General features: G+C 44.4%; 1 protein-coding gene across 1 annotated transcript in view; it reads right to left on the reverse strand.

Moving 5' to 3' along the window:
* LOC124124444 (hephaestin-like protein) overlaps window positions 1-15,541 on the reverse strand; it is a 40,925-nt gene continuing 25,384 nt past the window's right edge. The window contains exons 3-14 of the mRNA XM_046487617.2: window positions 14,524-14,768; window positions 14,074-14,292; window positions 12,799-13,102; window positions 10,919-11,025; window positions 7,552-7,720; window positions 6,036-6,316; window positions 5,027-5,232; window positions 4,714-4,858; window positions 3,852-4,064; window positions 3,109-3,328; window positions 1,676-2,253; window positions 1-486 (exon numbers count right to left, since the gene is read on the reverse strand). Coding sequence (XP_046343573.2) covers window positions 149-486; window positions 1,676-2,253; window positions 3,109-3,328; window positions 3,852-4,064; window positions 4,714-4,858; window positions 5,027-5,232; window positions 6,036-6,316; window positions 7,552-7,720; window positions 10,919-11,025; window positions 12,799-13,102; window positions 14,074-14,292; window positions 14,524-14,768 — 3,025 coding nt within the window. The 3' untranslated portion in view covers window positions 1-148. The remainder of the gene's footprint in view (window positions 487-1,675; window positions 2,254-3,108; window positions 3,329-3,851; window positions 4,065-4,713; window positions 4,859-5,026; window positions 5,233-6,035; window positions 6,317-7,551; window positions 7,721-10,918; window positions 11,026-12,798; window positions 13,103-14,073; window positions 14,293-14,523; window positions 14,769-15,541) is intronic.

Below are 15,541 nucleotides of genomic sequence, written 5' to 3' on the forward strand. Positions count from 1 at the left end.
GCCCCCAAATACTTGCATTAGTCCGTTCTATACTGATTTCTGAAAAAGCGCGTTTGTTTACAAACAAGAGAAAAGTCCGGTCATGTGATATGCAAATTAGCCTGTGGCAGTGGTGTTATGCTGAGTCACCACTGCGACGGAGTGTGCGTTAGAGTTTGTCGTCTTCATCCCAATCCGGGGGCATCTTCCTCCGTTTCACTTCATACATACCTTCCATACCCGATGTTAGATGGTAGTTCACGTGACAATGGTACAACCATTTGCCGGGGTTTATTGCAGACATGCGCACTGTCGAAAACACTCCCGGAAACAGCTGACTGACGTCACTCGTGTGGATTTTCCCATCATACAAGTATATGTTGTTGCCATGGAAATGAACTGGATGAAGGTCATTTTGATCTCCCAGCGTCATCAGGTACCAGTCAACTACAGACCATTGGGGCATTGTGGGCAGTGGTTGGTTCCCGAAAATGTAGCCATTTATTACTGAAATGTAGAGCAATGCATCGGTATGTCAGCACTTTGTATGACGTCAGTTGATGTTTATAGTTTATATGCGTGTTGACGTCTCTACGATTCATGCTGATGGGGTTTTTAATCAAAGAAAGAGAAAGGTTTCCCTTCCCGAGACAAGGGAGTTAACCTACTCTTAAAGTCCAGTCCACCAACTACCAACTAGGTTGGAGTTTCTGGGCTCGATCGTAGCCCTTCTATATTATGTCCCTTCTATGTCCCCACTATTGCCCAATCAGATTCCAACTCTCACATCACTTGTAATTGTTTAAAATAAACTGGCGGCAGCCACTCAAAATGATTTGATAGATGATCAAGATCCATAATGTAAAAAACGGGTCTTAACTCGCGAAATGCATCAAATCACGGGAGCACCTTGATTAAAAAATGTAGATATAAGAGATATAAAGAAAATATTTGTCGACGCCCAGTTGACGGTACACATCCCTTGCAAATTCTGCAGTCGACCGAAATCTGCAAGTTGAAATCCATGTAGTTAACGAACCGGATGTGGAATTCGTTTTGCGATTTTGATTGGAATATGCATAGACTCGATAGTCCAGACACAATAACTCCATAATTCCAGCCTAGTTCTGCAAGGGTGGAAACTAGACTTTTACAGTCAGTGGACTCCCTTGCCTCGGGAAGATGGGCGTTGTACAACTCATGATCATGAAGCTAGTGTGTCCCCCTGTAATTGTAATACGATTGCGATATTGCTACATGGGACAGTGTAACCATTCACCAGTCTGTATATCCAGACACTTACGGGGCGGTCGGGTAGCCTAGTGGTTAAAGCGTTCGCTCGTCACGCCGAAGACCCGGGTTCGATTCCCGACATGGGTACAATATGTGACGCCCATTTCTGGTGTCCCCCGCCGTGATATTGCCGGAATATTGCTAAAAGCGGCGTAAAACCATACTCACTCACTCCAGACACTTACCAACTCATGTACTCACTGAGCTACCTGCCATTCGAATCACTCACACATTGAATCTGCGAAGTATCCACACCATTCTTTCCAACCGTATCCTCCAGCTCACACAGTCATCCGCCTATCGACTCACTCAATCAATCACTCTCATTCACTCACTGAAAAGGCAGTGTCGCATACGTTGCGTCAATTCAAAGGGCGAAGGACAACATGACGAATTCACTTACCGTAGAATGACCTCGGAGCACACCGTCCCAATTTGGTGGCCATGACACCAAGCCGTCCTTGGCATCTTTCGGTGTTCTTGTCTACCAGCCAACTCTGTCTTTCGTCTACAATGGTCAAGTAACTCGCAAAGTCCTTCTCCACATCTAACCTGCGCCCTTCACTTCCCAGAGTCCCCGGCCGACACACCACCAGCGCTCCAGCCAACCCTGTATTTACGTCCCTCAGGGGATTCACGTCGGAATAATAGGGGTAGTTTATGCAGTTGGGGTCCGCTATACCTGGCCCAGAGGCATTGCGAACCTTCCATAGATATGTGTGAACCTGGCCTGGAAGTACGGCAGGCTGGTCGGGCCGTAATCGACCCGGGACTGACGCCCCACCCGAGTTGTGGGTCAGGCCTTGTGGGTGGATGGAAAAGGGTCGGTCTGCCTTATTTTTGAAGACAATTTTTAACGTGTCCCCTACTTCCACTCGTATTACGGGGCCCAGCATGCCAAGGTATTCCTCCCCAGTGCCGTTGATCAACGTCTTGAAGGATGCGTCAGTGTAGCCTCGGTAGAGCACCTTCAAGTATTGTCTGTAAAATATTTTTGGGGAAAATCATTAATGTTTCTTAATTATTAAGGATGTACCCATGGACTTTCTGATTGGTAGGTTAGGATATATGCGCTTTCCGATTTGCAGGTGTTATTAATTATTTGATGCCCTGACATTTCATTTGGAACCGACAGCGTCAGCAAAAGGTTTCAAATATGAACTTTTTCGGCAACATCGAGTACTCATGAATACTGTCGGTAAATATGGGTTTTCCCTTTGCTTGCGTCAAACCAAAAAAGAAAAATAAAGGTAATTTTCCGTTTCACTACTTTATGTGTTTTCAAAAAGATGTGATGCATACATAACTCACGTTAGAATGCTATGGCGCCATCTTTCGGCCAACCTCGGCCCTTTCCGTAACCACAGCGGAAATAGCCGATCTTGTTCAGAGTGTGATGTCATGATACCATTGATCGCGTGATGACTTAGCATTACTAAGTCGACCGCAAGGAACTCTAGGTGGGACAGTGCTTCGAATCGCTGTGGGCCTTAAAACTTCAAATACACTCTATCGTGTTTCTGCACAAAATGTATTGTCCCCATACTTTGAATATTCTTATACGTTGTAACCCAAAATTTGCATTTTGTAACTCATAGCTGTACATATTATCATTTATAAATGCCTATCGACAATGTCCGAGAAAAAAGTACTTTCTATAAATTATCTGAATTCCGCGTTGATGCTGTCGGTTGTTTCAGTCAGAGATGGTTATTGTGATTTGACACCTCTGATTCAGCAATCAGAATCGAGCAATTTCCAAATTCATAGTAAAATTCTTTACATTCCAATGGGAACTTTATCTCACACGGAGTTCGAACTGCAGTAGAAACGAACCTGTATTCATATTTTGATGGAAGGGGTTTGTTGTATGTGACGTCGCGACCTGTCGGGGCGTAGTCCCAGTCCACTTGCTCTGCCTGAATGTAGAACACGCGCTCCTTCCCCCTCCCGGCGTCAACCTGCACGCTGCTGGAGGCGCATCTCGACACCCTGTATAACGTCTTCTCGCCGGCCAAAAAGTGGTTGTCAGTCTGACAGGTCAGTTCCCACTCTCCTGCAGGGTATGAAATAACTTTCACTGAACTTTTTTACAAACTGGGGACCTTCATATATGTATAACTACAGTTAACTACGGTTATAACGAACTCAAAGGGACTACTAGTTTAAGTTCGTTATAACCGTAGTTCGTTATAAGCATATACAGCATAACTACAGCAAATAGTCGGGACCAAAAAAGTAAGTTCGTTATATCCGTCAGTTCGTTATAAACGTGTTCGTTATAACCGTAGTTTACTGTATTCAACTTTGTCACGTATTTTAAACATTGTGGTTAATATTGAGCTTGCCATCATCTTGAAATCATCACCAAAATTTGAGAGAATCTATATGTATTGACTTGTATTTAGTCTCTAAATTAAAGATTTTATTAAATTGTCTTTTGATTTTGTTGGAAGGGAGCACAGAGAGTATCTTAATTTTCAGACCTGAAACTGAGGAAATCTAGATTTGGCAAAGTACTTAGGCTTGGATGTGTCAGATATTTGTATTTCAAGGTCAGAGGCTACTCTGTGACTTACCTGCGCATTTGGGCGTCATATACAGGGTCCTCCTCGACCCGGGGGTGAGGAAGGTGGTGCTGCGATGGGTGTGGACCCGAGAGAATGGGTTGCCATGAAAATACATGGAGTGGATATCAACAGTTGTACCGACACTAAAGACGTGCCAGCTGACCCGGTCACCGGCGCACATGTCCAGCCCCTCCAGGTTCCCGTACATCAGACCGTTGATGCCTGCACCAAGCACACAGCAATTTCCATATTACAATATTGTTTCTTTCTTTCTTTGTTGTTTAACGCCGCACGTCGGTCTGTAAATAATCGATTCTGGACCAGACAATCCAGTGACTGGCATCATTTGAGATACGATGACATGCATCAACCATGTCAGCGAGCCGGACCCTCCGATCCCGTTAGTCGCCTCTTACGGCAAGCATGGATTACCAAAGATCATTTCTAACCCGGATCTTCGCGGAGGTTACTGAAGACCGATTCTAACCCGGATCTTCAAGGGGGACAAGAATGGGTTGCTGAAGACCAATTCTAACCCAGATCTACACGGGGGACAAGCATCGGTTGCTAAAGACCGATTCTAACCCGGATCTTGATGGGGGACAAGCATGGGTTGCTAAAGACCGATTCTAACCCGGATCTTGATGGGGGACAAGCATGGGTTGCTGAAGATCAATTCTAACCCGGATCTTGACGGGGGATAAGCATATGTAGCTGAAGACCAATTGAAACCCAGATTTTCACAGGGGACAAGCATGGGTTGCTGAAGACCCATTCTAACCCGGATCGATATCTTCACAGGGGACAAGCATGGGTTACCGAAGACCGATTGTACCTCGGATCTACACGACAGCTATTTCCTGGTACTTACTGTGCATGAGGTTGGACTCTGTGAAGCTGCTGGTGTGTGTGGAGTTTATATCCATCCCCGCCAGCTTCATGTTGTCCTCCAGGTACCACGACTCATTCTCGTCTATCACAGACATCAACAGGTGAAACTCCTTCTCCACGTTAATCTGACAAATAAGAATGGGTGAGTGGGTGGGTAGAGGGGTGAGTGGGTGGGCGAGTGAGTGAGTTAATGAGTGAGTGAGCAAATGGGTGAGTGACTGGGTGGGTTAGAGGGTACGAGGGTAAGGTGTCTGAAAACAGTGTATGTACCCACCCCACCCCGTTATACGTACCTGCTCATTGCGTCCAGTAAGAGTTCCTCGTTTGCATACAAGCAGTGGACCGATCAAGCCACTATACATGTCCTTAATTGGGTTGACACCGGATGTGTATATCCGGGTTAGGCATTGTGGGTCGCTGTCAGTCGGTCCCATCTCTTCCGGCACTGTCCAGTAGTACGTGTTGATCCCGCCAGGGGGCACACTGTTGTCGGCAATTGCTGTAGGAACAGCGCAATAATGGGAACGGTAAAACACACGTTACAAATTGGCTCCGATAGCCTGACATTAGTTGAAATAAACATGTATGGATTATCCTTGTTATTGCGTACGGTTCTCTAACAGATTAGTCAGTCCGCATGCAATTAATGCAGAAGCCTAACGTATGGAGGTCATGGAAGTATGGACGTGGACGTAGCCGAGTCGAATTAAAAACACACAAGGTAGGGCAAACAGGCAGTCCCTAGGTTCGATTCAGTCATGCCAACACTGATCTGTTGCTTCAATTACTATGATGTAAAACAATCGCAACAAAGATGATGATGATGATGATGATGATGATGATGTTGATGATGAGTATTATCATCATCATCATCATCATCATCATTTTTATTATCATTGTTATTGTTATTGTCATTATTAATATTATTTACGGACAGCACATATTATTAGCTAATGATAAGATTGTAAAATATGTTGTCTAAGCAAAAATCCGAGAGAATGTTGGCGCCCACCCATGACAACGCCTCGATTACCCAGTGGATTATGTCGCTATTTGTAACGATGAATACCCTGAACCAATGGCCATAACAGCTTCGTTAAGAGCCATATTCAAATAGCATGACGCTACATGTAGCCGTACACTTGTAAGCGAGAGAAATTCTGCATCAAGCTAGGGGAAAGAGATATTTGAATGCTGACGTCACCTCCGAGATGAAAATTTGTTGTCGAATGGGTCCAGGGAATTTAGCCGAATGAAAAGGAGATATGATACACTGGATAATCGAGTATGCCGTATTCTCACCGTCACTGCCGTCATTGTACTCGGACCCCTCGCTGTTCTTCCTGAACTTCACGCCTTCGGCATGCAGGGAGTACGGCCGACTGGCCATGTTCTTGAAGGTGACTTGAACCAAATCTCCAACCTCGATTCTTATCACGGGACCAAGAAAACCGTCATGCTTTCGGCGGCCATCTTGGATTTTCTTGGTCTGGAACTTGAAGTCGTCATATGCTCTGAAGACGGCCTTCTTGTAGGCTCCGCCAATGTGGTGGTTGTCTCGCTTGAAATACTTTTCAGATTCACTGAAATGAAGATGGGGTGAGGCCTGAAGTCACTTACCGGAACAGTGTCAGGACATTAGTAGAACATGTTGTATATTAATATTCCCCGCAGGGACCACCCTGACTCGAACCTGGGGCCCGTTTCACAAAGAGAGATCGTGGCGCTAAGACTGACCTAAGTCTATAGACCGCCTCCGTGGTCTAGTGGTAGAGCGTCCGCCCGGAGAGCGGAAGGTCCGGGGTTCGATCCCCGACCGCGTCATACCAAAAGACGTTGAAAGATGGTACTTGTTGTTAGCCTGTCTGGCGCTCGGCATTAAGGGGCTAAAACAAGGACTGGTCGGCTCGGAGTCAGTATACTGTGTCTGTGGGGTATTCATGTTAAACTGCGGCATGGTATCTCAGTGAGCTAGCACTATAAATCGGCATCAGTCCGGACTAGTACAAGCAGCCACACACACACGTACATGCACGTCGCTATATAAGTGCAATAATCTTGGACGCGACGTTAAACCCCATTTCACCTCACCTCACCTAAGTCTATATCAAAGTATAGGAAACGGATCTGTGTCCGGTGAATATCCTAACTACCCGTCGTGAATAAAGATATGCATGCATGTGTGTGTGTGTGTGTGCGTGCGTGCGTGTGCGTGCGTGCGTCTGTTATTATACTAATCGGTTTTATAGTAATAGGCCACTGAGACACCACGCCGCTCTTTAACAAGTGAGTGAGTGAGTGAGTATGGTTTTACGCCGCTTTTAGCAATATTCCAGCAATATCACGGCGGAGGACACCAGAAATGGGCTTCACACATTGTACCCATGTCGGGAATCGAACCCGGGTCTTCGACGTGACGAGCGAACGCTTTAACCACTAGGCTACCCGACCGCCCCCTCTCTTTAACAAGAATACCCCACTCAAACATAGTATACAGCTTCCGAGCCGACCAGTTCTTAGCATATACCCTAAATGCAGAGCGACAGGCAGGTTAACAACAAGTACCATCTTTTAGCGTATTTTGGTATGATGCGGCCCGGGATCGATCCCGCTCTCCGGGCAGACGCTACATGAGTAAAATCAATTATAAGTTGATGCATGCATGTTTATTCCGTGTTTATTCCGTGTTTATTCCGTGTTTATTCCGTGTTTGCGTTATATATCCGCCATTGCTTTCATCATTCGTTATTCAACTTAAAGCGACAGCGCAGTATGTTTGGTTACAGGATACGCCTGTAACAATGTCATTGTACTCAACCTTCCTTGTTCGGTGAGTGAGTCGCCATTAAATAAGTTTCTGCCTGTTGGTCCGTAGTCCCAGATAATTTCCTCCGCAGCAATGTAGTGCCTGCGTAGGTTGCTGAGGTAAGTCGGCTGATAGAGCAGACGATCACACTTCCGGACGTCGAAGAAGGCGACCATCCCGTCTGCGGAAACAAGACAAGACGGATGTAGATAATGTACCGTAATGTACATCCTAGGCCACAACAAATAAATTGTTTTTCCATCGGCACCAATTGATTCAAATAACAAAGGAAACAGGTTTTGAAGACTGATAACATCTGTTCTTTTGACATTTATTGCAGAGGAGATAAACCTATTGGGGTTTTCAATTTGAGATTTGAGACCTCTAATTGATTTGATACCTCTACATTTTATGAGATAAGTAAGAGATTTCAAATCAGTGGTGACATACCTCTAAATTTCCACAGCAGGTATATCTCCGTTCACACATAGAGTGAGTGAGTAAGTGAGCGAGTGAGTTAGTTTGGTTTAACGAAACTTTGAACAGGATATCGGTTGCATCACGGCGTGTCAGCTTAATGTGGGAGGAAAGCCCAGGTCTCAGACATTCACCACTTTGGTGAAACCCACGAGCATGGGTATGATGCTGACAGACCTTGAGACAACATCGGGGCGAACCGGGATTCGAACCCACGATCATAGGTTTCTGGCACATCCACGACAAGCAGCTAAGCACAGCTAACTAGGCCACCCGTACTCCCTGTTAAAGGACAATCTACTCGAACACCTGTGAGTTAAAAGTGTTCCATTGATAATCAGTTATTCCCTGTCGTTCCTCTGGTATTTTTCAATTTAACTAATGGAATACAATATGCATCTTTTCAAAAACACAAATATGATCTTCCTCGTTTAAGCCATTGCGGATAATTGTAGCCTTTTATATCTATTTCCGTCGTTGTTTAAGCAAGGTATGGAGTCAGTGGTGTGGTAAATGCGCCTAATCTCAGCCTGAAAACCAACATATGGTTTTAGGGCAACGGAATCACAAGATTTATATAGAGCTATGAATTGGTTGTGGCCTAATGTTGTTGTTTGGCATGGTGAGTAAGTAAATCGATTTTTGATGAGGACATAGATTCTAAAATAGGCAGAAGTGTAATATGAACAATAATGAATACGAAATTATTTCAATTAAGAACCTGAACCATTATTAAGTTCAGTTAATTTTTGACCAGTTCTATAATAAGAGGGTTGGTCCTGTAGTGAGTGAGTGAGTGAGTGAGTGAGTGAGTGAGTGAGTGAGTGAGTGAGTGAGTGAGTGAGTGTGAGTGAGTGAGTGAGTGAGTGAGTGAGTGAGTAGGGTTTTAACACCGCTTTGAAGAGTGTTCCAGTTATATCACCGCATGTCATCTTAATGTGGGAGGAAAGCCCGACGTGATGCAGGTCTCAGACGTTTTCCACTTTGGTGAAATCCACGAGCACGGGTATTGTGACCAAAGACATCGAAACATAATCGGGGTGAACCGGGATTCGAACCCACTCCTGTATTGAAACGTTATGGGGAGACACTATCAGCTGTACATAACCGGGTCCTACTAAGAATGACCAAGGGCGTAATTCTCGTATGTCTTCATAAGCATACACAATGCGACCCGCATTGCATATGTTTTCCATCTTCCTTTTTCTACAAGTCTACATATCTAGATATAAATATGTCATAGAATGGTTAACTTTCTCTGAGAAAATATACTAAATCGTGAAAAATTTCCATTTGCGTAGTTATCCTATGTTTACATTGGTGGTACGGCGCCACGTGCTATCACCGAAGCCCCACATCATGTTGATGTGTAAATACGAGGGGTGTTCGTTAAAGATTTCCCCTGACCCACTTCCGATCGATGGACCTAGTGGAATGAAACTTGGCATGGGTATTAGTCTTTCTCCACATAGGAACCACCATGAGTTACACACTTCTCCCATCGTTTTATGCAACTATGGAGACCTCGCTTGTAAAAGCCCTCATTTTGCGTTTCAAACCAGGACTTGACTTCAGAAATCAGTGTTTCATCATCTGTGAAACGTTTTCATTTCAAAAATGACTTCATGGTTGGAAAGAGTTGGAAGTCAGATGGTGCAAGGTCAGGAGAGTAAGGAGGATGTGGAAGGATTTCATAGCCACGGGACCGCGCTTCTATCTGGGCAACATGAGAGTTGTGTACTGGAGCATTGTCTTGCAGGAGACGGACACCCTTGGTCAGCATGCCACACCCCTTCAGCTTGATAGCGTCCTGCAATTTCCGCAGCAGTGAAGCATAATAAGCTCCTGTAATTGTGTTACCCTTTGCCAAGAAATCCATCATCACAACTCCGTGCTGGTCCCAAAACACCGTGAGCATGACCTTGCCTGCAGAGGGTTGGACACGTGCCTTCTTTAGGGGTGGTGACTCCACATTCTTCCATTGCATCGACTGAACTTTAGTCTCAGGATCATAGTGATGGACCAATGTTTCATCCTGTGTGATAAGTCTGTCAAAAATGTTTGCCTGGTTTTTTTTGGCACATGTCCAAAAGATCCTTTGAGCAATTGACTCGTTCCTGCTTTTGGAAAGGTGTGAGCAACCTGGGAATCCATCGTGCAGACACCTTATGCATGTTCAAATTGTCATGGATGATTTTTTCCACAGACCCTACACTGATCTTGACATCTTGTACTAACTGGCGAACAGTTATACGTCGGTCTGCCAAAATTGCGGTCTCCACTTGATGGATAGTGTCCCCATCAATGGCTGAATGGGGGCGACCAGGAATGGCAGCTGTTTCCACAGATGTCCGACCACACTTGAACTGGCGATGCCAGTGTTTAACAACGTCATATGATGGGGCATCTTCCCCATAAGTTTCTTTTGGTGTGCAACCTTTCAAATATAAAAACCTAATCACTGCTCGGTATTCTACTGGCTCCACCCTACTCGATCATAACACCTGTAAAAGTGGTAAGATTAATAGTTCGGTCATGCAAATTCAGACATAACCCATAGATACATGTATCATTACACATGTGAAATTTCAACCAAATATGATAACCCTAAGTGGTTTAGGGGAAATCTTTAATGAACACCCCTCGTATGTATTGTGATGCAACTCACTGTCGCAGTTGAAGTAACATATTTATATAATTATGCAAAACAAAATGTACAGCGCCCCAAAATAATTGCATGAATCCGTCCTATTCTGATTTCTGAAAATTCACGTTTGTTTACAAACAAGAAAAGTCCGGTCACGTGATATGCAAATTAGCCTGTGGCAGTGGTGTTATGCTAAGTTCGGAGTGTGGTGCGCGGCTTGCGACAATACAAGGGAAGTAACTCTGATCGCCTTACTCGCAGCATGCTCGGTCACCTCACAACTAATTCGCCACCGCCCCGGGGAGACAGCAGTTGTTGTTGCTGTTGAAAACTGGGCCGTGTCCAGGTTGATTGTATTTTGTCTGAAGCAAGAAACCATATAGAATTTATATAAAAGGAATTCGTCCATTTTAGGACTGGGACGGGTAACTCGGGTCGGGAGGGTCCTGTGAAGGACCCGGGTACCCACATGACCAGACCAGGGCCCCGTTCCACAAAGCGATCTTAGCGCTACCATGGACACTTAATACTATATTTAGTGTCCATGGCGCTACGACGTCGTAAGTCAGTGTTAAACAATGGGAGTTACGACCGACTTAGCGCTAAGATGGCTTTGTGGAACGGGGTCCTGGAGGTAAGTCACGTTATATACTGTAATGCCATTAACAATAAAACTCAATGGTTACACTACAAGTATAACTTATGTTCACATTTCTTTCTCACTATGCAAGCATTCGTGACTTTTATATGTTCGAGTAAGTATAAAGCGTCTATCAACTGCAGTGTATGCATGATCAGATCGTTTTATACATGTATCTCAATAGTTTTGCCAGGGCTGCGATAAAACAATTCCGATTCGGACATTTTGTACCCAACTCTTGAGACCTATGGCAGGTATTCGGGTAGGGCCGGGTAATAGGGTGTCGGGTACCCGGGTAGTAAATTTGGACTCGTCCCAGCCCTAGTTCATAGCAACATAATGTTGCAAACAGAAACATGTTTTTGCCAATATTATTGCAATAAACTATGTTACTCCGTTCACAGTTCCAGTTCACTGGTAGCTGAAATGTCCACCAAACACTTAAGATTTTGGACGGTCACTTATCCTACTCCATGTGAACTCTGAACGTTGGCTTCCTCTAGTTGCCTGGATACAGACTGTCATACTTATATAAATAATAACACGTACATATTACTCACTGCGAAACTTTTTCCAAAAAAAATCAAAACATTTTATCGTCTGAATGTAGTGAATAAGTTATTGAGTGTGATTTTACACTGCTTCTATTGACAGTAAACGTAAAGTTATGTTCGGCCTTGGAGACTCAAGAATGTACCATGCTGACACACCACCCCTGATCTTCTCGAAACAAATGACACAGACACAGTTTGCCAGAAACATGGGTAACGCCCCTAATCCGTTATTACCTATGAATGAGCTGAGGGGAAATTATGCTTAAAGTCGCGTTCAAACTTATGTCAACTGGGAACTGGGAACCTAATCTGTCCTGTAATCCCCATGGGGAGACAAGCATGAGATACTTGGGACCTACTCTGCACAAGAATCCACACAGGGAGACAAGCATGAGATTCTTGGGACCTATTCTGCATCGCCACAGGGGGACAAGCATAAGATACTGTGGACATATTCTGTACAGGTATCGCAACGGGGAGACAAGCATGAGATACTGGGGACCTATTCTGCACAGGTATCGCTACGGGGGGACAAGCATGAGATACTGGCCACCTATTCTGCACAAGTATCGCGACGGGGAGACAAGCCTGAGATACCGGGGACCTATTCTGCACAGAAATCGCCACGGAAAGACAAACATGAGATACTGGTGACCAATTTTGCTCCAGTATCTCCACTGTGCATTCACGTACCAGGACAAAAATACCGTGCGTTCAAAAACAAACACATGCTATATTTCAATCCAGCTGCGGCTTACTCATCGTTTTCTGAAAACATCGTCGACTTTGGTAGGCATGTCCACAGGCATTGACACTGGAGAGCGGGTCTGACCAGGAGACATTCAAGGAAGTACAGCATCGGGCCTTATTCTACTTAGGAATCTCAAGACGGCGACAAGCATGAGGCAGTAGGATCTGTTCGGAGTGCACACTTGTCTCACCTGTGGTGATAGTATTCAAACGAATGACCGCTGATGGACAGCGAGTGAAGATCCTGGACTGATCCTAGGCCGGCCATGTGCCACGTGACTGTTTCCCCTACACATGCTGTGATGTCGGGGAGGTTGCCGAACACGTAGCCGTTGATGGCATGGATTGAGGAAGTCCATCTGAAGTCCGCATCTCTGCTGCTGATGTTGAGAGGGAAGTGTCCGAGGTTGTGGTCGACGTACCAGCTCTTGGACTCGTCCACGGTGGTGACGTACAAGGCGTAGTGGCGGGCGAGGTCTGTGTTGTTGAGGGCACCTGCACAACCAGACTATAATTGCAACACAGTATAACATTATTCCGCGGGGAGGGGCACTAAGACCGGACCTTACGCACTGATCTCGCCTTCGATTTTCACGTTGATTCGTCTGTGTCAGAAATGCCGTTTTGGAATGACGCGATCCTATGATCGTGGGTTCGAATCTCGGTTCACCCTGGTTACGTTTCCAGGTTGTCCACAGGTATGTTAACCAAATAACTCCCTGATATTACTGATGTACTGTTTAAAGCGGCGTTAAACCCAACTCACTCGCTAACTATAGTAGTAATATACGGCATTATTCACTAGAGAATAGATTTTTAAAAGAAATTATCTCATTTCTTTTATTCAGAAACTGTAATATACCTTACTATTTTACTGTCCTTTTTTCGACAAATATTTTAAACCTAATACAGTAAACTACGTTTATAACGAACACGCTTATAACGAACTGACGGATATAACGAACTTACTTTTGGGTCCCGACTATTTGCTGTAGTTATGCTGTATATATGCTTATAAAGAACTATGGTTTATAACGAACTAAAATTAGTAGTCCGTTTGAGTTCGTTATAACCGTACTTTTCTGTACCTAGTTTCCATCGCTATATGGCTAAAATATTATCCATGCTCACCCACTCACTCGAGAATAAAAGTAGCAAGCATTCAACCATTTGTTTCTGTTAAAACACGTTTTGTCCCCTAGCTACCAGGATTCGCTATCTGATCAATGACATCCTAGATTACTTTATATGATGTTTATTAGATTGAATTATGCACACCACGGAGCATCTTGACAAACTAGTCCAGGTGCGAATCCCAAAATATCTCGTAAAATCAGTGCATAATATTCACCGTCATCAAATGTCATTGGACAATATATTCTAAAAGTTATTATCACAGTGATCGATTAACAAAGATATACAAGAATTCTTTTAACAGTTAAGTGCCACCAGGTGTCGCTACGAACCTTGTCTGCAGGTCAGCAGAAATCCCACCAATCCCGAGTTGGTGTCTCTGACGGTGTCCACATGTGAGTGATACAGCCATGTCAAACAGTCCGCGTCTCCCTCTGCCGGGCTAGCGTTGTGCGTCACTTTCCACGTGTACGTATAGTTACATCCGGGTTCCACGACATCAGGGGGCGTGTCTGTGTTGTTGTCATGGCTACCGTCCGCATATGCCGCACCTTTAGAGCAAATTTAATCTAAACGTGAGTTAGTTCCAATTTAACGTCGCATCGGCATTATTTCAGCCATGACGACCTTGACCTTCGCAAACAGGAAATGCACCGCAATACAAATATAATTAACGTCATTAATTATAATAATAATCCACAAAATATGCAGAGTGAACTATTTAGGGTCAAATACCCTAGCTACAAAATTTACTCTAAAGACAGTAAATGTCCAGGGTTCACCTTCGTTGATTTTGTTGTAAAGGACGCCATGAGGATGAATGGAGAACGTCTTGCTGGCGTTGTTGAAGAACATGACGTTGATGAACTCGTCCTCCTCCCCGTACAGCGTCGGTCCGACAAATCCCAACCACGCCGGCTTGGGTTTCTCTGTGGTGAATGTTTCGTCAGTGTACTCTCGGTATATCGCCTTCTTGAACACGTGGCTGTTTCCATGTTGTCCTGTCTTCGAACTGCTGGCTTTCAGTCTGAAATATATCACCATCTTGGATAGAGGAATCTCTGCAGACAAAACGATGGGAAACCCTTAGTCATAGATTCAGAAACTCTGCTGTAAATGACTACTCGTGTCAACCCGGAACAAGCTGTGCAGCGGTTCCTACGGCTCGTTGACCTTTCACTGATTCCAAGAATCAGACTAGCAGGCATTAATCACCAAATATGTTATATTTAAGAAGAAAATCACCTTTTCACAATAAATAGTATAGTCCAACATATAAAATTGTCACTCGGGTTATATTTTGATTAAAAAAATAAACCTAGAAAAATGGATGGTTCTTTTAAGGATGTATGTGATATGCCATCGCTCATTCTTATTAATTGGTCTAATGTGCCCAATAACATTGTTCTACTAGATCTTGTCAGATTCCATTCCCAGAATTCTGTTATTTTCGCTTGTCCTTTATAAATATGTACGTTATGGATTTGTGTAGCCTAAACCTCAAAATAAGATATTAAAGCATTTCTTAAACATCTAAACGTAGATAGCAACACCTAAGCATCCTTGACAGTTCCCTGATAGCGTACGGCAACCACTCCAGGTACCTCACACGGGGCCACATTTCAACACAGTTACTCATTTCATAGCTAAAACAACAGTTATACAGGAGAGTATGCGACCTGTAAAAATTCGGGTTAAAATAGGTCTTCAGCAACCCATGCTTGCCGTGAGAGGCGACTAAGGGGATCAGGAGGTCAGGCTCGCTGACTTGGTTGATACATTGTCACCCTTGTCCGAATT

Source organism: Haliotis rufescens, unplaced genomic scaffold (assembly GCF_023055435.1).
Source record: "Haliotis rufescens isolate VD_foot unplaced genomic scaffold, xgHalRufe1.0.p SCAF_12, whole genome shotgun sequence".
NCBI classification, from domain to species: Eukaryota; Metazoa; Mollusca; class Gastropoda; order Lepetellida; family Haliotidae; genus Haliotis; species Haliotis rufescens.